Raw genomic sequence first — 23,346 nt, 5'->3', positions numbered from 1 at the left:
ATCCAGGCAACCTAATTACTCCTTTGTTTGGTCACTCGTTTGATCAGCAAATAATTATTGATCTATGTGGGAACCTTAGGGATGCAAATGGAAGTAAGACACTGTCCCTGCCTTTCAGGAATAGAGACTAACAGGATGAGGGACAGCACTACATTCAGAGAATCGCCCCAGTGATGGCTGAAGGCTCTCCTCCACTCTGAGCACAAAGATGTCCCTCCTCCAGGCCTCTTCTCACCATGTTCTTTGGCACAGCAGGGCACACTAGCACCAAAGTCCGAACTGCAAAGGGTAGAGCCCTTACATGATTGAAGAGACAGGGTGAGTGGAGTAACAAAATGAATATGGATTCCATCCAACATGCCATTTAGCTCTTAGAAGCACAGTCCTTTGGTCTTTTTTCCCAACTGGTTCCCAGTTCCTGGGCCACATGCCAAGATGCTATGCCTTTCAGAAAGGAGTCTTGCCCTGTCTGGATATAGCCTAACTTTCCTATGCCATAATCCAAACCCTTCTCAAGGGTAGAGGTCAGGTGGGAATGCAGAAATCAGAGTTGTCAGTAGAACATTGAAAATCAAATACATATAATTACACATGTATTTATATACATACAACCTGAAGCAGTGAAGACCAAAAAGAGCCTCAAGTCCATTAGCTAGTTCAGAGTCAGAGGACTGAGAGCCTGCCAGAAGCTAAGAGCCGGCTGAGAGCCTTGAAGAAGAGCAGGAACCAATCCCCATCAGCCCCAAAAAGGATAGGAGGGAAAAGAAGCCATCTTTATGCCACAGACTTCTGCTGGGCCACACAATTTAAATAAAGATCTGAGGTTGAACCAGAGGTGGGTAGGGAGCAAGGAAAGAGGAAGGCAAGGCTTATTCTTCTTCCAATTACTATATCACCTCAAAGTTTCTGGGGCCCTGAGATTCTACTCGAGTCTAGGCTTTTGGTGATGATTTTCACATAAGTTTGCTCAGACACTGATTGGCAGCAGTTACTGCCAGGTGACCACGGGACTCCACCCACAATGCTATCCCTTATGGTTTGTTCTGAGCAGAGCCAGGCGCATTCTTGGGAAGATCAGGTGAATTCAGGCCAGCAACACATCCAGGAAGGCCTCTGCCTACCTCCCCGGGTACACTTCCCTCTTCTGCAGTGCTCCAGCTACTCTGTTCTTTCGGTGTAGCTGCTTTCTTTCACCTTACCTCACTTTACAGCACTCCGACTTCTCCCTAGAGCACTTGTTGAGGTTTCCATTACACATCTGTATGCCTTTGGTCCATTTCTCCCACAAAACTCTAAGCTCTGGGGCCCGAGTTCATGCTGTTTTGCTCATCATTGTGTCATCTCACCTAATAGCCCTTGGCACACATAACAGTATAGGTATTTCACAATGTGTTCTTTACTTTAATAAGCATGTGCATACCTGAGGCAGGTTGCAAGGCAAGATTCCTGGGTTTTGTGGTGTGTGTTTTTTTGGGTTGTTTTTTCTGGCAAGGCTAGTATCTTTCTGGTTCCCTGTGAAATAGAAGCATAATTCACCACAGGTCTCTGATCTCTATCTTTGTCTAATAATTTTAGTTGGGATCCCAACAATACATTATGAAGCTCTATTTGGCAGCCACTCCAGAACTGTTTTACAGGAGAAACTGATGTTCCTCTACCCTTCCTTGAGGACAGTGCCTCAGAGTCCAGGCAACTTAGGGTCCAGAGAGGGAAGTCAGAGAAGTAAACCAGTAACCCGATATAATGAAGTGTTCCAATGGTATTAAGTACAGCATAAAGGCGAACAGAAAAAAGGCTCTTATCCAAGCCTTGGGGTCACTGGGAAGATTTTTGTTGAAGGTGTTTCTACACTAAGCCCTGAATAAGATGTAAGAGGTAGACAGGGAAAAGGATAGTCGGGGAAAAGGGGTAGAGCGTTGAGAGGAAGACATAATCAAAAAGGTTCAGAGGTGAATGTGCGTACAGAGCTTAAAGAGGGGAAATGCGAAAAATTCAGGATGTATGTGGGAAAAGGTGACTCTGGAGGGACTGTAGTCAAAGAGTTTATCTTGTAGTCTACAGAGGGTTTTAAGAAGGGAATGACCCCATCAGATTTGCCTTTTAGAAAGATCTTGTTTTACAGTGTCTGCAGCTCTAGGTACAAGCTAGGATCAGAATTGCTTTCTCTTAGAAGTCAATTTCTCTCGACTAGACCACCTTCTCTCAGGAGAGCTTGGAAAGAGAGGCAATCCCTGGATCATGCCAATAAAGGCAGGCAAAGGGTGCGGTAAATGTATGGCTACGTATTGAACATGGGTATGTGAATGTTGGTGGTGTGAGAGAAGCACTACAGGAAGGAGTGAACAGGATCCAGTCCTAGGTTACCATGGTGATCTTGGGAAAATTTTAACCTGTTTCCTCATCCAAAAGGTAAGAATATCAATAATCACAAACTTTTACTGAGAACTTAAATGCACAGGGTTAATGTGCCCTGGCTAGTTTTGCTCAGCATTTAGAGCATCAGCCCGCGGACCAGAGAAGCCCGGGTTCAGTTCCCGCTAAGGGCACGTACCTCGGTTGCAGTTTGTCCCTGGCCCTGGTTGGGGTCGTGTGGGTGGCAGCCACTCGATGTGTCCCTTTCACGTTGATGTTTCTCTCTCTCTCTCTCTTCCTCCCTCTCTCCTTCCCACTCTATCGGAAGATAAATGCAAAGATAAATGCAAAAATGTCCTCGGGTGAGGATAAAAAAATAAAAATTAAAAAATTTTTGTAATAATTAGATAATGCATGTAAAGTGTTCTGAACAGTTCTACTCATGAAGGAGATATTTCCTCCATTTCACACATGATGAAACAGGCTCAGAAAGGTTTCCCAAGATCATACAATTAGTAAGTGATGGAGCCTGTGTTCACCCACTCTCTCCCGTAAGTCAGAAAGTCCCTTTGGACCCATTCATTCAAGATGAATATGGAGGCAACAAAGCCAATTCTGTAGACTAAAGGAAATGGAGGAATCTTTCAGCAGGTTGGACAACATTTTGCTCAGTTCTGGAAGAGTGTGTAAGTTTGGACACTTGGATCCAAGTGACAGAAACCTACTGGAGTTAGCTTACATAAAACACGTCAACACTATACTGTAGGATACAGCAGTGTTCCATGGAACCCAAGGGCAAGAACGCAGTCACCTCAGGAAAGGATTTAAGGTACAGTTCTCAAATTCATCCCCCCTTTCAGTTTCTCTCTATGCATCTGCTTCATTCTGTATTTTCTCTCTGGAACCTGTTCTCCCTTCTTTGTAGTTTACTTGACAGAATATATAGCCATGAACATCTTACAAATTTATGTTGCCATCTACTCCTCTAGTCTCTCAGTTTTAATTTCAAATTCCCTAGGAAAGCCTTCAGCCCAGCCTGGGTTAGATGCCCCTCCTGGAACAGTCAGCTATGCCTAGAAAAGCAGGGACAAATTCAGGGGCTACGAGAGCACTCCTTTGAGTTGCACCCACTTCTTAGGGGAGAACTAGATACAAAGGATAAACTGGGTGACAATCAATAGATGTTGCATTAAAAAAAGGAAATCTCTTGTCAGAGTTTAGCTTTTCCTCTCCTTTTCCCCACAGTACAATTCTGTTGCTCCTTCACTAATAATTTTTTCCATCCTACCATTCTTCACATTCTGGTAATAAAATGATGTACTTTGGGGATAGAAGGAAATTTGAGACACCATCAAGTAGCTGCATATATAAACCATCCTAAACAGTGACTTTTTGCCCCATTTTTTAAGAACTCCAAGAAAAGTAAATCTCAGAATGGCATTTCACAATTTCATTTACCATTTCAAGAACTTCACAACAAACTAACTGATCCCAGAACTTGGAGGTTAGTGGTGCTGACCTCCCCTGCAAGGATCCACATAACTAGACAGCCCTTTGCATACATGGATTCCCAACTGTGGAGCTGACCCTTGAACAATAGTTTTTTTTCTGTCTTTGTTTTTGTTTTTTAGAGTGGAAGGAATTGCAGTTGACCTTTGAACATGAATTTGAACTGTACAGGCACACTTATACATGGATTTTTCACTTGACCCACACAGTTCAAACCTGTGCTGTTCGCCCGACCGGTTTGGCTCAGTGGATTGAGCACTGTCCCATGCACCACGAGGTCACTGGTTCAATTCTCAGTCAGGGCACATGCCCAGGTTTCAGGCTCAACCCCCATGAGGGGGCATGCAAGAGGCATCAATGTTTCTCTTTCCCTCTCCCTTCCTCTCTAAAAAAAATCAGTAAAAATATATTTTTGCCTAGCCAGTTTAGATCCATGGTTGAGCATCACCTGATGGACCAAGAGGTCACTGATTCGTTTCCCAGATGGGGCACGTGTCCGGGTTGTGGGTTTGATCCTTGGTAGGGGGCGTGTGGGAGGCAGCCAATTGATGTTTCTCAGTGATATTTCTCTCTCTCTCCCTTTCCCTCTCTCTCAAAATAAAGTTTAAAAAAATCAAAATATATTTTTAAAAACAAAACAGAACTAGCCAGTTATGCTCAGTGGTTAGAGCATTGGCCCTCAGACCAAAGGGTCGCAGGTTCGATTCCAGTCAAGAGCATGTATCTGGATTGCAGGTTCAATCCCTGGGTCTGGTTGGGGTCCTGTGGGAGGCAACCAATTCGTGTCTCTCTCTCAACTGCAATTCCTTCTGCTGCAATTTAAGTCCATTTCCTTTCTCAGACTTCATGGAGTGGTACATAGCTAATCAGAATTTACTTTAAAGGGATTATCAAGTATTTAAAAAATCCCTTCAGCATTCTCTTTACCAAACTGAAAAAGTATACCCTTTAATCCATCCTTAATTATATCTAATTAATATAATACTCATGCCCTGGCCGGTTTGGCTCAGCGGTTGGAGCGTTGGCCTGCGGTCCAGAGAGACCTGGGTTCAGTTCCCACTAAGGGCACGTACCTTGGTTGCAGTTTGTCCCCGGCCCTGGTTGGTCGTGGCAGCCACTCAATGTGTCCCTTTCACGTTGATGTTTCTCTCTCTCTCTCCCTCCCGCTCTAGCTGAACAAAAGGAAAAACGTCCTCGGGTGAGGATAAAAATATATATATATATATCTCATTCATGAAGTCAATAGTATCGTTTGTACAGAAAAACATGAATACCCATCACTGGCAGCTTTTCTCTAAACCTCTGTGTATCCTCTTAGAGAGGCTAAAACTGAACACAGTACACACCTGGTCAGGATAGATGATAATAGGGGTGAGGGTGGAGATGGTAGGGGGAGACATTCAAGAGGTTTTCACAGAACCCACGGTAAGAAGAGTAGCTGAGCCTCCATGGAACTGGACTGGTATCTGGCAGCTACTCTCTCTGTCCCCCTGTGGAGTGCCCATGGTCTTCCACCTGGGCATTTGCCACACTCTCTTTGCTGGCCAGAATCTTTAGACTTGTAGATTCCACTGTTGCTTGTGCTTACCTGTGGTGCAGTATCAGCATACTGCCTTCTCTGATCCAGTACCACCCAACTGACTGGCTCAAGTCCCACCCACGGTCCAACCAGCTGTGGGTAGAAAGGCATGTCCATCCAGTCCTGTGGAGAGACAAGAGCAAATGGTATTTTTCTTTCTTTCTTGTGTGTCATGGACAAGATTCCATGACAGTTATTGCAGGGAAGCTTTTCTTACACATCTTCTCACGGTCCTTCATGAATCATCTCATCACACTTAGAGAATGATTCCATTTCTTAATCTTCATGTAAATTATCATGATCATTTAATTCTAAATATTCCTAGTCTTTGTACTAGTTATTTAGAAATGTTTTACAATATCCAAATATATGTCACAGGAGCTCATTAATAGTGAGAACAAATGACTTACATTAGCTAGGCTAATATTTGGTGGTACTTGGGTGGGGGGAATTTTTCTAAAATAACTCTTTCAATATTTTATCTTTTTTTCAAGAATATTAAAACAATGTTTATAGTTCATAAGCAACATCTAAATCTTGCAAAACCTATCTTCAATCTCCCCTGAATAATACACTTTTACTAATTGGATATTCTCATACACCTTAAAAATGAACAAATAGTGCTGACAATATTCACACTTAAAGTGCTAAAAGAAAGACACAGTACAACTAGGTCCTGACTCAACATACTTGAATTAAACTAAAGGACTCCGCCACTAACTTTTACTGTTCCCTAAGATTAGTAATTAGCAGAATTTCTGTTGAGTTTAAATACAAAATGGTTCATACATAATTGTAAACATGCAAATATGTCTATATGTGACCTAGAAGGCAATAAATAAAAATGAAAATACTTGTCTTAATTCTTAAAAGATATTTAATATATTTTAAATAATTTTTAACTTGGCTGAGCACTAAAAAACCCCAAACTTCCTGAAAGTCTGAGTGACTACTTAAATGAAAGTATCCTCCTTTATCATTATTGATATTCCTCCATACTCGACTACTGAAAAGTTGCTGAGTAGTTGCTTCTTCCCTCCTGTCAGAGGAAACATAAGGGGAAATAAGATACTTTACTACTCTGGGAAGGTTAGGTAAAATCCTGGATCTTATAAATGTAAACCAGACTTGAGGTGAAGTCCTAAGATTTGATTCCTTAAAAAAGTACTTAAAAACTTGGGTGCTACGAATACATCCTGGGTACTCAGAACTTCCTTGCAAGAATGGGAGGAAAAGATTTGTTTTGTGCAAAGTCACTACCCAGGTTTAATTTAGTAGATTTAAAATATTTTAAAACATGGTCCTGGCCAGTGTGGCTCAATTGGTTGAGCATTGTCCCATGCACCAAAATGCTGCTGGTTTGATTCCGTCAGGGTACATGCCCAGGTTGTAGGATCAATCCCCAGTGGGGAGCGTGCAGGAGGCAGCTGATCAATGTTTCTCTCTCCCTTTCCCTTCCTCTCTCTTAAAAAAATCAATAAAAACATTAAAAAAAATTTAAAACACAAAGCTTACATTTCAAAGAAGATACTACATGTAAACTGAATCTAAGAAAGGCCCTAAAGAAGAGCAAAATAATATTCTGTCTCCAAATGGGGAATAGCAGAAAGAACTCAAGGAAGTAAGAAAAGAGAAAGTTGGCACTGATCACTGATCATATAATTCTTAAGGGCAGGAAATAATAGGACTCAGTTAAAAGGATAGTGGAATTTTAGCTCTGAAAAGGAATTTACAGGTCTAATTCAAATCCTCAATTTACAGATGAGGAAACTTGAGGCCCATTTATTTATTCATTGAACAAACATTTATTGTGTGTCTACATGCTCAGTGCTGGAAATACAATGAACAAGACATGGTGCAAAGAGGGAAAGTGACTTGCCCAAAGTCACAAAGCAATTTATTTAGCAGGCAAACCAGGACTCTTTGCACTAAACCCCTATTTTCTAATAATATACAATCATTTCTGCACCTGTAAGCACATTAAGCATTTGATGAAGGTTCTATGCAAAGGTAAAATTTGCAATATGCAAGTGATGTAATAGCATTCTGCAATATAAGGGATATATAAATATATTACATTCAGATGGTGTTAGAATCTATGTAAAATAACCACACATAGTTTCTTAACACTTGAAATGGTAATTTTCTTGGCAGTGCTTTCTAACTTCTTTTTCATTAGGTATTTCATATACAAATTTTGACAATCCAGATTTTGAAATTTTTCATGATTTCTGGATATACAACTATGACTCTTATTATACATATTGTCTCCTTTAAATTATAACTTTCATTTAATTGCCGTTCTAATATTTTATTTTCAATAAATTACTCTATTTTAAAAGATCCAGTTCTCACATTAACCAGTTTTCCCACCTTAATCACTTGTAAAGTAACCAGTTTGGTAATTTTAGCGTTACCAAAGATATAGTGTTACAGAGATATAGTTCTTCCTTTATATGATACAAATGTCCTGCATTGGAACTTATTTCTTCAAAAGAAAACCTACGTACCTCATTTCAAAGTGAACAATGGCACCTATTACAAAAGGGAAAATAAGAGTTTGGAACCAGTCTTTTTTGCTGTTGTCTTTTTGCTGATTTAGTAACCTGAAGAAAAGCAACAGGGGAGTTCTTTAACACAGGAAAGGATAGGAGCCCTCTACTAGAAGCAATACTATAGCCTCAGAGTTCCTCTTTAATTAGAACAACCCATAAGACAAGGTGTGAAAATTTTATAACTATTTAAATAAAAGTTTTGAGACACCCCTGACTGGAGAGTAGTGATTTATATTCCAACTGTGAGAACCAGTGATGGGAGAGATGAGGGGATTGAAAAGCTACCTGAGCTATATCACCAGTATCACACGAAGCTCTAAGGTTGATTTTCTATCCTCAGACTCTGAAGGCTCTCCTACTGCTGCACTTCCTCCCCCTGGCCATTCATTCCCTATTATTGTTTGTGCTCCCTCTCTTTATGGTATGCTGTATTGAGGACAGGCACTGGACATTATCTCTGTATCCTACCTTGAATCACAGGACACAGCCAATACTCAATAATGAATACCATAGCTGGTAAGCAGAATTTAAAAACTGGTAACATCTACTGTAATTCATATACTCATACTCTTAAACTAACTGTAATAAAAAAAAATTGAAAGTACATCAGCAATGTGTGGTTCTGCCTCAATCATCAGGATATCTTAAATGGCAGGTCAGGGCTGAGAATTTTGAATGATCTGACTAAAAAACCATGGTTCATGCTGCTCTAAAAACATCGATCACTTGTGTTTAAACAGGAAGGATCAATTTCAAGCCTCAGATAATCAAAGACAGAATAAACCTTTCAGGAATAAAAGAAACATCAAGTGGAAAAAAATGACAAGATGATTTTATCTCTGGGTTAAGACATTTTAATATACATAATGTATAGTACTTCATATAATTTATTATTGTCATTTACTATAGGACACTGTAATTAATTCAGTGACATCAATATTGACCTCACACAGAATGAAAGCTGGGTTTTCTTGTGTACCAAGTTCAAAACATGTACTGAAGAGTTATTACACACAACAGTTAGAAGAGATCAACTTTAAGGATGACTCAAGTTTACAGTAGTTGCTTCACAAGGTTTTCCCTCACCACTTGAATGCCATCCAGTGTTGCTGTGTTTGTGCAAACGCCAGCTCTGGACCACCCAACTACCTCCTTTTACCAGCCCCACTTTTGCCCGTTTTACTGCTGCCGCTGCTAGACTTGCCAGATGACTTTGAAGAGAAGAGTCTTGTCATGAACTCAGAAACATCAGGCAATTCGTGGTTGGAATTCAGCATATTCATTGATTGCTCCATCTCCTGCAAAAAGAGAAAACATAATGGCATGAAAGGCACCTGATCCTTTGGGTCACTGAACAGGTTATACTTCCCTTAAGAAAGGAGAGGAGTAGAAGTAAAAGGCACTGGTTCTAAGCAATGATGCAACAGCACTTCAGAAACCATGTTTCTCACCTCCTTTATCCCACTAAGCATTTTGATCCTTAGTAAATGTCCAATAAATGCTTGCCCAGGGTTTGATTCAGCTTGTTTATATAAAAGGCATTTCCTCTGACAGTGGACATATATAATCATATTCCTACCATCTTATGTTTTCTGAGAGGGAGGAGGTCAGAGAAACATCGATGTGAGAGAGACACATCGACTGGTTGCCACCCACACAACCCCAACTGGGGCCAGGGACAAACCGCAACCGAGGTATGTGCTCCTAGCAGGAACCAAACCCAGGTCTCTCTGGTCCCGAGGCCGACGCTATAACCGCTGAGCCAAACCAGCCAGGGCGATGAGTGTTTTTTTAAATTCATGCTTTCTTTAGATACATATATCCAGAATATCAAGGTATCAGAGTAATTTGGAAGATAACAGCAGTATTTCTAAGACTTGATTCCTAAGGCCCTTAGTAATAAATCTATGCTGTATAACCTGGGTGACCTCAACTACAGCATCTAAAGCAAGCAACATAAATGTTACAAACAAGTTACTGGCAGGACAGGATAAGGATCTGGCACTTTTATTTTGAGGTTTTGTCCTCCCCCTTATTGAGCCAACAATCCATAAAGTACTGTTCCACTTTCACAATATTAATGTAATGTCTGCTTCATTTTAATTTTATGTGACATTCCAAAAGTAAACTTAAAATTGTATTTGTTCAGATATTTAAAAATAGCAAATACTATATTATCTATCACTTAAAACTGAACACCGTTTGAGTATTAGCTTGGGCTTTCTCCCCAAAGGCAGAATTTATACATGGGTTTTGAAGGAGAAAGCACTTTTACAAATAAGGCCAGGAGAAACATTATAAATATAAATCAAATATGTTAATGTGCCCTAATAATAAAAAATTAAACATATAGGGTAACAGGTCTTAAGTCCCTGCAAAAATATATCTCAACTCTATTTTTTTTCAATCCTCACCAGAGGATATTTTTCCATTTATCTTCAGGTAGAGAGGGAGGGAGGGAGGGAGAAACATTGATGTGAGAGAGACACACTGATTGGTTGCCTTCCGCACGACCCCGACCAGGGCCTGGGACGAACCACAACCAAACTACGTTGTGCCCTTGGCCTAAATCAAATCCTCGACTCTTGGGTTGGGGGCCGACACTCTAACCACTGAGCAAAACCAACCAGGGCAATCAACTCTATTTTTTAATCTGTTCAATTCTGAAGCTCTCTTTTTTTTTGAGAGTATGTTTATTAAAGCTGGGGACCATGACACAGGGAAGGGCTTAGGATAGAAGCAGCAATAGGAGAGCACCTCGGCAGGGCTACTTTGGTTCAATGAAAAGTCAGAGAAAAGAGGGCGTTGGAGACAGGTTCCAGGGGTTAGCCTGGGATAAGCTACCACTGACCACTGCTCCCCTGGATGCAAGTTTCCTGGGGTCCCTTAGAGTTTAGAAGATGCATGCCTGAGAGAGAAGAGGGGGAAGGGAAAGACACAGGCATGCTCCCTGAAGCTCTTAAATGAGTAACTTTTTATACTGCTTAACATGTGCAAAGTACTTTGCAAGTAATGAACTTTTAATCCAATGTGACTACTAATGCTGCCTCTGTTGATTCCACAGAGAGTTAATTGGCTTAATAGATACAAGAATTGTACAGGATGTATACTTTCTGGTCAACACTGAAGCAGAAATGCCAAAATTTATTATGAAACATCATAAAAGCTTTCATTTTTCATGAAGCTTTTTCTGCCTGTCTAGCTTGGCATAAAATGCCCCACCTTCTACAAAACTTAATCTCCTACTATATCACCAAACATTTGTATTTATTTTATGTTTATCTTATTGTCCTATTAAAACACACACACATACACACATTCCCCTGATGGCAAGAAGAATTTTTTATAAATCCATTCTATTTCCTACACTTAACTGGATTATGAGTTTGTTGATGACAGGGATGATATAATAATTCACTTGCATACTCCCCAATAACGAGAACCTAGAAATTGATTAGTAAATGTTTTTCAGCAACAAATAAGATGTCAACACATCAATACATTAATTATAATAGAGAAACTTGAAACTAAGAAGGTATTTGTTAATGGGTTTGGATGGAAGAAAGAACAATGGTTTTTAAAAAACTGAAGATCTGCTCAGTCGGTATGGCTCAGTGGTTGAGTGTCGACCCATGCACCAAGAGGTCGACAGTTTGATTCCTGGTCAAGGCACATGCCCAGGTTGTGGGCCCAATCCCTAGTGGGGGGCATGCAGGAAGCAGCCAATCGATGTTCTCTCTCATCCATGTTTCTCTCTCTCCCCCTCCCTTCCTCTCTCTCTAAAATCAATAAAGAAAAAAATAAATAAAAAATGTGAGTATTTTATATGGAAATCAATATTTAGTGTGGTGGCACTAAATTTGAAGCATCCTACTTGGCAACTACTGCCCCTATGCCAAACTAGTCTAGTTTTATAGTACAAAATCTGAAAGCCACTATTCTATGTTTCTCCCTTTGTCTATTCAAATTTCTTTTATGTGTCTAAACACATAAACTAAATGTGTGATCTGAAGAGTTTGGCAAAGTAAAAATAGATTATAAGAAGTTATCATTTTGCAAAACATTTGTGTTAGGTTTATCAGGATTACTATGCATTACAACTATTTAACAAGTGAGGCACAAAGAGTCTAGTACTAAGTAGAATGTTTTAACTATGTGAAGAGACTCAGGCCTTTATCAAGCAGAAACAACTGAATGTATCTGGTCCATTGGAAATGACTATCTAAATGCCAGGAGCATAATACTGTATTAACACAACCTTTAGATGAATCTGGCTTGAGATAAGGATAAAACTGAAAGATCAAACCACAACAGATGGACCAGGCATCAGAATATGGTTAAAAAATTCACTGCTGCGCAATCATTTTACCCGTCTCATGTCAGGATCACTTGTGTTGACCACTTTGGGCAGAAGTACAAATATCAACAATGGAAGAACCATCATCATAACCTGTGGGGGGAAGAAGAAATTTAGAAAATGTTTTTTTCCACTTAACAGTAGAATAAAATCTACACTAACAACCAATGATAAAAGTAAAGATTTAAATGTTGTATATAGAATAAAACTAGCAGCAACCACCTCAATTCTACTGAACTAGTCCTGTTGATGGCAAGGTGCTCCTCAATGTCTGACTGTTGCAGAACATAAAAGGCTTATTATCTATATGTGTTTGGACTTTATAGACACTTTACTTTGTATTTGTGCCACCTACCAGTTTTCAGTTTTATTTAACATGAATAGTTTTCAAACAGAACTATCTATTCACTCTCTTCAATCTGCAATCTGGCATTGGGATTGGTGATTCTGATAGTCAGCTGAGCTGCTCTTTCCAGATGACTTTCTGGTGGTTGGAGAAAACAGTATATTGCACCTCTCACTCATGTACATCATCTAGAGCCTGCAATATAACACTAGGCACCTACTTTAGCAGATCAGTTCAAAAGATGACCTAGAAGCTTAGAGCTCTGAATATGCTTCCATAAACTTCAGAAATTAGAACATGGCCCTACTTGGGTAGCTCAGATGGTTGGAGCATCATCTCAATACTCCTAGAGTGTGGGTTTGATTCCCTGTCAGGGCACATACAAGAATCAACCAATGAATGCATCAATGAATGGAACAACAGATCAAACAGATCTCTCTCTCTCTCTTGCAAATCAATAAATAAAATTAAAAAATATATATTAGAACATGGTATCACATGATCTCACTTATTTGTGGAATATAAAGAACTAAACAAACTGATGAACAAAACTGATCCAGAGACACAGAGGTGGGGTACAGACTGACAAAGCTCAGAGAAGGGGGTGTTGAGGGGGGAGATAAACCACAGAACTTATATGCATGTATGCATGACCAATGGACAGAGACAACAAAGCTGGGGCTGGGGTTGGGGCAGGGGAGATGGGGGAGGAGAGTGTCAATGGGGGAAAAAGGAGAAACATCTGTAACAAAAACAAATTATTTAAAAAAAAATTAAAACATGGAAGCTATTTCTTAGTAAGTTTTGAAGTCTCACTACTCACTTCTATCCACTCTACCTTTCTGCTTCTTTATCCCTGACAGGAGATTCTAGATACTAATTTATTCCTCTCTAGAGGATGTACAGCCCCAAACATTCCTAATTGTAATCTAAATAGCTATCAGCAAGGAATATGATCAAAACTTAGACAATTCTAACATCATATTCAACTTTCAGAAGCAGCAGAAAAAAGTTAATTTATTTCTAAAGAATACATTTTATTAGTTTTTTTTTAATTAGTGGAGAGCATCACATCAGTTTCATGATAATACTAAATACTTGAATTACCACAGAATAAGTTCTCTCTGCTCATTATACTTGCCAAAAAAGGAGTAAAAAAAAAAAACTTACCTATGCCATCAATAATGGGCTGGCTAATAAATGATGACACACTCATCACTGGACTAATGTAAAGTAGTACAAAAGAGGAGACAGCTCCCGTGTGACTTGGCACATATTCTTACTCCATTAGAATTTTAAAACATTTCATCATAAATAAGTATTTATCCAAATTCTGTTGCACATTTCAATGTCAAATCTACCATGCAATTCTCACTATATTCTTTTCATTTTATATTCCCAAGCCACTGTTTTCCTGAAATCTACAAATTAATCATAATTATCCTTTCATCCAACAATCTGACTTCAGCTTTCTATCTCATAGGGATTAACTGACTAGAAGCAAATTAGGGATTAGTAAAGATACTTTATTGTAACCTGATACATACCATTGGGTTCATCAGAAAGTCTGTCCAGCCCCATGATTCCCTTTTAATAAAATAAGAAGGTGGACCTGAAGATTTCATTTGGAGAGGATAGGGTAATCTGACCACTTCTGATGTTTTGATATAATTCACGTATCTCGCTCTAATAAAGTAACATAAAAAAAAAAAGCATCAGTAATTCTACTAAAAACATTACTAGTTAAAATAACTGCCTATAACATATTAGCAATGCCTTATGTTTTTCCCAAATACTTAGGTATCTAAACTTTTGATACTGAAAATCTGATCAAAGTACCTTTACCTGTATGTTTAAAATATTTACCAAAATGTACAGAAAGAACACAAGACTTGGAATTAAGCTACACATTTAAAAGAAATAGCTATCCATATTTTATCCAGTATTTCTAAGATTTTACATTCTGCCAAAATGTCAGAAATGGAAGTCCCACATATACTTGATACTAACTTACCAACTATGCTTATAAAACATTGGTCAAGAATATTAGGATCTTATATGAACCTCACTTTGTTCTCTACTCTATCCCACCCCCAATTATTAAAATGCTAAGGGCCTCGATTTTGTTTTTTGGTGTGTTTTTTTACCTATGCTTCAGGCATCCAATCATCAGGAATGAATCTGAGAATATGAATCCCACTGCTGCAACCAGTCCTTAACTGCTAAAGCAGGAAGTACTCTCTACCCAAGGTAAAAAAGCAAATAAAACTTTATATTTAGAAAAATATTCCTATTTGCTTAGACTACAAAATTCAAAATTCAAACAGAGTAAAAAGAACAAATAAATAATAATTTAGTTTTTCACAGACAAGTATCCCCTTTTAACAATTCTCATTCCCTCCAGTATTCAGTGTTTGCAATTTTAAAAAAATTTTAACCTGTATATAATGTATAATGTATACTGTAATCTACATATCCCTCCCCCATCTGCAAGCCTGCAATTCAAAATGTAGAGAAAGTCATAAGTCCTTTAAGGTTTAGATTTACATACTAGAATTTTACCTGTACATAAAAATTAAAATCTTTATGTCTCTAAAAAGCATGAGAAAGCCCTGGCCAGTTTGGCTCAGCAGTTGAGCATCGGCCTGCGTACCAGAGAATCCCGGGTTCAGTTCCTGCTAGGGGCACGTACCATCAAAAAAAAAATTAAATTAAATTAAAAATGAAACAATAAATAAATAAATAAATAAATAGCATGAGAAAGTTGATATGTAATGAGGTTCACATACTGTGAAGCAATCCATTTATCATTTATTCTATTACATCAAAGATTATTTATAAACATATGTCCAAGGTATTAGCTTCAATTCATGCTTTACCCTTGCTTAAATACCCAACAGCAAGAAATATGATTAGAATTTAGACAAAGTAGAATAATCTAAGACAAGAACTGGACTTCAAAAAGAGGAGAAAAAAAGAGGGGAAAGTAATATTTCTAAAGAATTTTCCATTTTATTTTCAGATAGAGTGGGAGGGAGAGGGAGGGAAGAAGAAAAAGAGAGAGAGAGAGAGAGAGAGAAACATCAATGTGAGAGAGACACATCGATTGGTTGCCTCCCGCACAACCCCAACCAGGGCCAGGGACCAAACCGCAACTGAGGTATGTGCCCTTGACCAGAATCAAACCCACAACTCTTTGGTCCTCAGGCTGACACTCCAACCACTGAGCCAAACCAGATAGGGCTAAAGAATGTATTTTTAGTGACATGATGGTATTGGTTTCATGGTAACAATAAGAACTTAAATTACTACAGAATAACCATCTCTATTCACTATACATGCTAAAAGAGGAAGCAGAAAATCCTACATGTCCATCAGTAGGAGTTGGTTATATAAATGATGGCAAATCCGTCAATGGACTAATATGCAGCTGATATAAAGGATAAGACAGCTCTCTGTGTTACTCTATTTGAATTATAGCATATTTACATATTATACTTTATAAACTTTCAATAAAAATAAGCAAAAAAAGAGAAAAACATTTTAGAAATAAACACTATCTCAACATAAATATTATGGTACCAAATGAACATACCTCTTACTATGTCAGCTCAATCTGTGGTAACTACAAATCAACCTAAACAGGCTTAGCATATACTGAAAAGATCAGTTATAAAACACAGCTCCTCCAACCCCAAAATTATTTTTGCCACTGCATGACTCATACTTTATTACAGCAACATGGAGTAATTTTGTAGTAGTGCAAACAAAGAGATATTAACATTTGAAACTGTTTCTTATTTGTTAATTATACCTCAATAAAGTTAGAAAAAAATAAATATATAAAATTGCTTCACATACTTCCTGATGAGATTAGACTAAAAAGAATATCACTGGTGCCCCAGCTGGTTTGGCTCAGCGATTACAGCATTGACCCTGGGACCCAAAGGTCTTGGGTTCAATTCCCGGTCAAGGGCACGTGTCTGGGTTTCAAGCTCAATCCCCAGACCTGGTTGGGGACGTGTGGGAGGTGGCTGGTCCATGCGTCTCACTCATATCGATGTTTCTCTCTCTCCCTCCCTCCCTCCCACTCTATCTGAAAAAAAAAAATCAATGGAAAAAAATATCCTCATGTGAGGATTAAAAAAATGAAAAATATATCCTTGAGTGAGGATTAACAAACAAATAATACCACTGGCAGAAGACAGTAATAAAATAAACAAATAAATAACCTGGAGATTGTAACAGAAGGCTGAATCTGAACACTGTGGACCTCTATACTACTGAATCCAACTGCAAATGTTTGTGGTATTCCACATTCAGTCTGAATTGGTACAAAACTCTTTTCACCTCAAATTCTAATCACTTATCCATCTACTTAGAAATTCTGAATTTTTTCCTAGTCTGTCTGCCTCTAATGCTGGCTTTTCTTTTTCTTATCATGGTCCTCACTTCGAGATAAACTCTACAATGTAATCTATTATTTTCCCAAGAAATAGTAAATTTCCATTGCACATTAAATACTCCAAAAAGGAAGCACTATAGAAATTTCTAGATCAACATACTATCAAATAGGTACTAAGATATTATCAAACTATCCCAATGAAGAAAAGGTAATGAATAACATTCCCAATTTAGAAAAATTAAATTATTTCTAACTTTAATCACATTTCAATTTTAACTTTCACAGTGCTTTTACTGTATAGTAGGTAATTTTATCTCTTCTCTGTATAATCATATTTGGAGTTTTAAAATAAGTTTTAAGCCACAGCAGAAGTTCAACTTTACATTATCATCAATCCTCAGAATAACACAATGTAAATGTGTTTTAAATGTTATTTTAAGGAATACCTATAGTCTAAATAAGAAAATTTTCAATCTTAACTATAATTCTAAAAGTAATATATAATGAGGTATTCAGTAACCCAGACTACAATAAAAATGAAATTAGTTGCTCTCACCTCATTTTCCCTTTTGAAGTAATATCCACTCGGATGGGATCAAACCTGTAAGCAGGAGATATAACTTCCACTACATAAGATCCAGAGGGTATATCATGAACCACAAAACTCCCATCTGTCCTGGAAAAATGAAAATCATATTTAGTCACTTTTGATTAATAGTTACTCTTTTCTGATGTTTTAGATCACCTGTTAACCCTCAAATCAACTCCCCCAAGAATGACATTCAGAGCAATTAGAAAAAAAAATATACCCCCAAACTAGCAAGAGTTGTCCCAGGCTTCAGCTTCCATAATTACACTGAATGGGCTCTGAAAATCCCCTAGACACTCCACAGCAGCAGAGAACCCTGACACAGAAAGTACTTCTATTCCCTCTGTGGGATAGAGATAACAGCTGACAGAAGCACAGTTCCTACTCTGAAGCCATGTCTTCATTCCAGGAAAACTATCAATATATATTATTCCTACAGTATTAGTAGTTCCAATTTCGCCAATCCCCTCCAACAATTTTTTAATTAAAATGGCTTTTTTTCACCTGGCCAGTGTGGCTCAGTGGTTGAGCATCAACCCATGCATCAAGAGGTTGCCGGTTCGTTTCCCAGTCAGGGCACATGCCCAGGTTGTGGGCCTGATCCCCAGTGGGGAGGCATGCAGGAGGTGGTCAATTGATGTTCTCTCTCATTGATGTTTCTATCTCTCTCTCCCTCTCCCTTCCTCTCTCTCTAAAAATCAATAAAGAAAAAAATTTTAATGGCTTTTTTTTCTAGTGTTAATTTTCACTTGTTGTTGTTCTTTCTTTTTTGTACTTAAAACCATCTACCTTTTCCTAACTGATTTCTTCTAAACTTTCTGGGTCTAGAAAATCATCCCATTAAGGGCTAATTTCATGTTCACAGATCAAAATTAATGTGTTTTGATGAGAAACTGCCATCCTGAGGAAAAAGAAGCTTCTATTTCAGGAAAACAAATGATTTATTCTAAAAGAACCAACATTATCAGAGAATTCCCAGTACCAAAATAATATTTTTAAATAATGCTTATCACTGGGTTCTTTCACAATAATTGATTCCTTCCACATCCACAATGTCTACTAACAGTATAGAAAAAGGTATTCCTTGCTACTTCAAAGTACTCACTAATCTAAAACAGAATTGAAATGTAAACATCGAGTTAATTTTATTCCTGAGCTAGATGTCTTCCATTTGCCTTTCAGATCCACTCTCTACGATTCTACTCTCTGTACACAGAAGGAAGGGAAGAAAATGAGCTTAGTATCACCTCCCAACCCCCAGACCACCTCTGATTGGCTGTGTCAAGACACACAGCTTCTCTTAAAGCAGTCCTTTCTCCCCATATAGCTTCCAGTAACCTTTATTTCCCTTTCTCCCTTCAGGCTTAGAGGTGATAATAGCCTTGAGGTTGTAAACTTTAGGGTACTGTACAATCTGGTCGTTAACCTACACCTCCAGTACAGTTTAATCTCTTCATTAAACTTTCCTTGAATTATCTAATGTGAGTGTATCTTCTGTTTCTTGATGGGGCCCTTAACTGAATGAATTTCAAAACATTTTTCTAAGTCCAGGAAAAAAAAAAGATCTGATGGCTGTGTAACACAAATAATAGAACTAACTGCCTAAAGAAAATACAAATAGATTTTTCATCCTAAATTAAATATTTTACCTTAGAAAGATAGCATATATTTTATAATGAAATGTTAAAATTTGGCTTTAAAACTGTAGTCTACAATATGTAGGCCTTGTTGGATCATGAATTGAAAGAACAAATACATAAAAGTATTTTTAAGATAAATAGGGGAACATAAAAATGGACTGGGTATTATTAGATGATGTTACAGCATTATTAATTTTGTTGAATCAATAATGGTACTGTGTTATTTTTTTAAGACTTATCTTCTAGAGATACAGAATAATGTTTTTACAAGTGAAATTACATCATCTTTAGGATCATATTTAAATAGTCTAGAAAAAATAAATAAGGTGTAGAGGAGACATAAAAACAAAACAGTAGCTTATGATGGGTACCTAAGAATTCACTAAGCTATTGTTTATTTTAGTTCATGTCTGTAATTTTCCATAATAAAAAGTTCACAAAAGTACAGTACATAATCTTCCTATGTCAAAAATTGAAAACTACCTTAATATCTAATAACAGAGAACTGGTTAAGTAAATTATGATTTATTTTCATAGTGATAAAAGTGGAAAATGGCATAGGGAGTTCTCAAGCCAAACTCCTTTTATTTCCATTAACCAAGTCCCAAGCAACCTCCAATAAGCATGAATAGAAATCAGAATTGCATGCTAGTTATGCATAACAGGTCTGAGACAAATTATCTATCCCTCTTCTAACAAGTTTGCTAGGATAAGCTCCTTATACTAATTCTTAATCAACCTTTCTACACACAAATGGAAAAACATGGAATGGTATCAGGCGCTGCTCACAAAATATTAAGAAAAAAAAAAGCAGTTACAAAGTGTATATATTGCATTTTATTATTAAAAATATAGGTCGTTGCCCTGGCCGGTTTGGCTCAGTGGTTAGAGCGTCGGCCTGCGGTCCTGAGAGACCCGGGTTCGGTTCCCGCTAGGGGCACGTACCTCGGTTGCAGTTTGTCCCCGGCCCTGGTCGGTTGTGCGGGTGGCAACCACTCGATGTGTCCCTTCACATCGATGTTTCTCTCTCTCTGTTCCTCTCTCTCCCTCCCACTCTACCTGAACAAAGAATGGAAAAATGTCCTCAGGTGAGGATAAAAAATATATATATATATAGGTCGTAGGCCCTGGCCAGTTTTGCTCAGCGGTTAGAGCATCGGCCTGTGGTTCCGAGAGACTAGGGTTCAGTTCCCGCTAAGGGTGCGTACCTCGGTTTCAGTTTGTCCCCGGCCCTGGTTGGTTGTGCAGGTGGCAGCCACTCGATGTGATCCTTTCACGTCAATGTTTCTCTCTCTCTCCCTGTTCCTCTCTCTCCCTCCCACTCTACCTGAACAAAAAATGGAAAAATGTCCTCGGGTGAGGATAAAATATATATACATATATATATGTCGCAGGATTCCCAAAAGGCTGGAAAAGACATAATAAAATATTAAGGGTTGTTATCTCTACTATATTATTTATATTTTCTTCAACACGTTACTTATATTTTATTTTAAAATAAGAATAATAAATGCTTTTTAAAAGAATTGTGTACTACAGAGAAGAGAGGTCAACTGGCCAAGTAAGGCTAATTTCCCAAAGCTTAATTAAGCTTTATCATTAAAACATCATTAATTAGGGTAAACCTAAAGAATGCTCTAATGCCAGATCTTTAATGACAAATAGCATTAAAATAATGGTTGTACTCTTCTTTTCATTATTTATTAATCTAAGGCTGAAACTCTCATTCAAAGACATCTGGATGATCTGAATATTTGCAAGTCAACTTTAGAATTAAATGTCCATATTTAAGTGGTCTGATTTTCAGATACCACTTGCTGGTGTACAAACCCACCAGAGAAACACTTCTTTTCCTAAATATTTTCTTTCAGTTCGAAGTTTCACCTTCCAAGTAGTGACTGAAAGATTTAAAACATTGCACTTGTCTAGCCATCCGAAAAGCAAGCTGCTGCAAAACGAGAATACTAATCAATTTAACACGTTTTTTCATGTAGACTGAAATCCCGTTTCTACTCATCGCTCGAGAGGACTGAAGCATGAGAAACTCTAGTCTTACATAAATGCCAAGTGTAATGTTGCAAATCCCTCGATGAATTCAAGTGTGAAAAAGAACAACAGTCCCACCTCCAGGCGAAGAAGGTGCTTTGATTAGGGACTTCAGGGCCTATTAATTTTAGAAGTAGCACCAGCCTCCCAATCTATGTCATCACTAGAAGCCCTTGGGCTTTCAGAATTCCCACTTGCTTAGCATCTTTCCACACAACAGCAAGCTACAAAAAGACTGACATAAATGAAAGAAAAAGAGAAAGAGAGAAAAAAAGAAAGAGAGAAAAAAAGAAAGAGAGAAAGAAAGAAAGAGAGAAAGAAAGAAATTAAGAAAGAAAGAAATTAAGAATAAGAAAGAAAGAAAGAAAGAAAGAAAGAAAGAAAGAAAGAAAGAAAGAAAGAAAGAAAGAAAGATAAAGAAAGACGGGAAACCAGATGAGATGCGAAAGAAAGAATTCAGCAAGAGACAAATAAGGGGTCCATCTGTCTCCAGGGCCGAGGAGTGGTCGTCCCCATACAGGGCCAAAATGGAGTTGAAGATAACTGACCCCACTGCTCCGGCCCTGGGGCAAGCACCTGCCGTCCTCATTTCTGAGCTACCGGGCTGGGAAGGGGACAGTGTCCAACTGCCCCCCAGTCTCCGGGCGCAGACCGCCAGCGGCGCCCGCCCCTACACCCTCCCACAGCGTTGTCGTCGGGTCTTGACACTTAGCTCTCCCAGGGGTACTTCCCCTCCGGTTGCCATCCCAACCGCTCCCCCACCGCTCACTTAAGGAAGCCGACATGCTCCTCTCCGTCTACCAGCACTCGGGCCGCCGAGATCCAGTCCTGAGGCTTCACTCCTGGAACTACCGCACGCCCCTCAATCTTGAAGCGATCTCCTATGCCGACCCCAACCCCTGCGGACCCCTCGGCAGAGGCCCCGGGGACCTCCGAGCTCCGGGCTTTCCCTGCTAGCAGCAGCAGCAGCAGCTGGACCGAGAAGAAGCCCCACTGAGCGGCCGCCATGACAGCAGCTCGCAGCGGTCAGGCCGGCACCCCCGGAAGCCCTCCCCGTCTCCCAGGCGCCGCCGCCGCCGCCGGATGACGTCATCACAGCGCGCTCGGCTCTGGCGACTCTGGCGCGAGCTGGGGCTCACAAGCTTTGGCCAATCGACTTGCGAGGCGGAAACGAGGCGAAGGTACCGGTGCTCGGGGCTGGAAGGCGGCCTGAGGAGCTTGTCAAGAGAAAGGGACCGCCTACAAAACGAGAGAGAAGTGTGTGTTGCTGTGGCAACCACCGGGGCCGAGGACCTCACGGGAGAAAAAGATGATAAGACCGAGTGGGACGAGGAGGAGCTGCAGTAGTGTCTGCAAGGGAAGCTAAGGCTTACAGAGCTGCGGTCCCGAAGAACACGTTTAACAGAGCTTCTGGAAATGCCCGAAGGCATATGAGATGAAAAGGCCCCGTTTGTGTGCTCAAAGGAGATAATGTCTCTGCAGAGAAAATAGCTGGAAAAATACGTCAACTATTTACCGAGGGTTGCCTCTGGTGGAAAGGGAGAGTCGAGGGGCAGCTGACAGGACCCCATTCGTTCTATTTTGAATGATTTATGGTGAGCATAACAACAACTTTGGGGGGAGGGGGTAAACCTGCCAATGTTGACTATGGGGCTAAGCCGAGATTTCCGAGATCTCCACTCCTTTAATTTTAGTTTCTTTTTTTTTCTTTTTTTCTTTTCTCCTTTTAATTGAATTTATTGGGGTGACACGGGTTAACAGAATTATGCAGGTTTCTGATGCACAGTTCAACAACACATCATCTGCACATCATCACCACCCCAAGTCAAGTCTCTTGCCCATCACCATGTATCTCCTTCTGTGCCCTCTCCTTTCATTTTCTTGATGATAAAAAAGAAAATTAGTTGCCCAAGGTTTCTGTTGGCCTGAAACATTGCGCTGTCTACCACAAATCCCTGATCAAGATTA

The 23,346-nt window shown here is 39.2% G+C and overlaps 1 protein-coding gene across 5 annotated transcripts; it reads right to left on the bottom strand.

Annotated features, from left to right (window-relative positions):
• Positions 1-1,408: 1,408 nt before the first annotated feature.
• Positions 1,409-22,472, bottom strand: EMC7 (ER membrane protein complex subunit 7). 5 transcript variants are annotated; one of them, XR_004962044.1, is made up of 7 exons: positions 22,148-22,406; positions 17,660-17,779; positions 14,246-14,384; positions 12,365-12,445; positions 9,200-9,293; positions 5,450-5,563; positions 1,409-1,512 (listed from the first exon to the last, which is right to left on the bottom strand). XR_004962044.1 is itself a non-coding variant. In XM_036282310.1 (6 exons), the coding sequence occupies exons 1-6, from the start codon at positions 22,384-22,386 to the stop codon at positions 8,039-8,041; spliced, it is 681 nt and encodes a 226-aa protein (XP_036138203.1). In that variant the 5' UTR covers positions 22,387-22,406; the 3' UTR covers positions 7,256-8,038. The 5 variants fall into 5 exon arrangements, 2 of the variants coding, with proteins under 2 accessions (XP_036138203.1, XP_036138184.1); XR_004962045.1 differs by lacking the exon at positions 1,409-1,512 and adding an exon at positions 7,951-8,046 and having other exon boundaries at positions 5,454-5,563; XR_004962043.1 differs by lacking the exon at positions 1,409-1,512 and having other exon boundaries at positions 5,454-5,563; positions 9,082-9,293; positions 22,148-22,472.
• Positions 22,473-23,346: the final 874 nt, after the last annotated feature.

This window comes from Molossus molossus, unplaced genomic scaffold (assembly GCF_014108415.1).
Source record: "Molossus molossus isolate mMolMol1 unplaced genomic scaffold, mMolMol1.p scaffold_m16_p_1, whole genome shotgun sequence".
Taxonomy (NCBI): Eukaryota; Metazoa; Chordata; class Mammalia; order Chiroptera; family Molossidae; genus Molossus; species Molossus molossus.
This window is presented reverse-complemented; position numbering and strand designations above follow the sequence as displayed.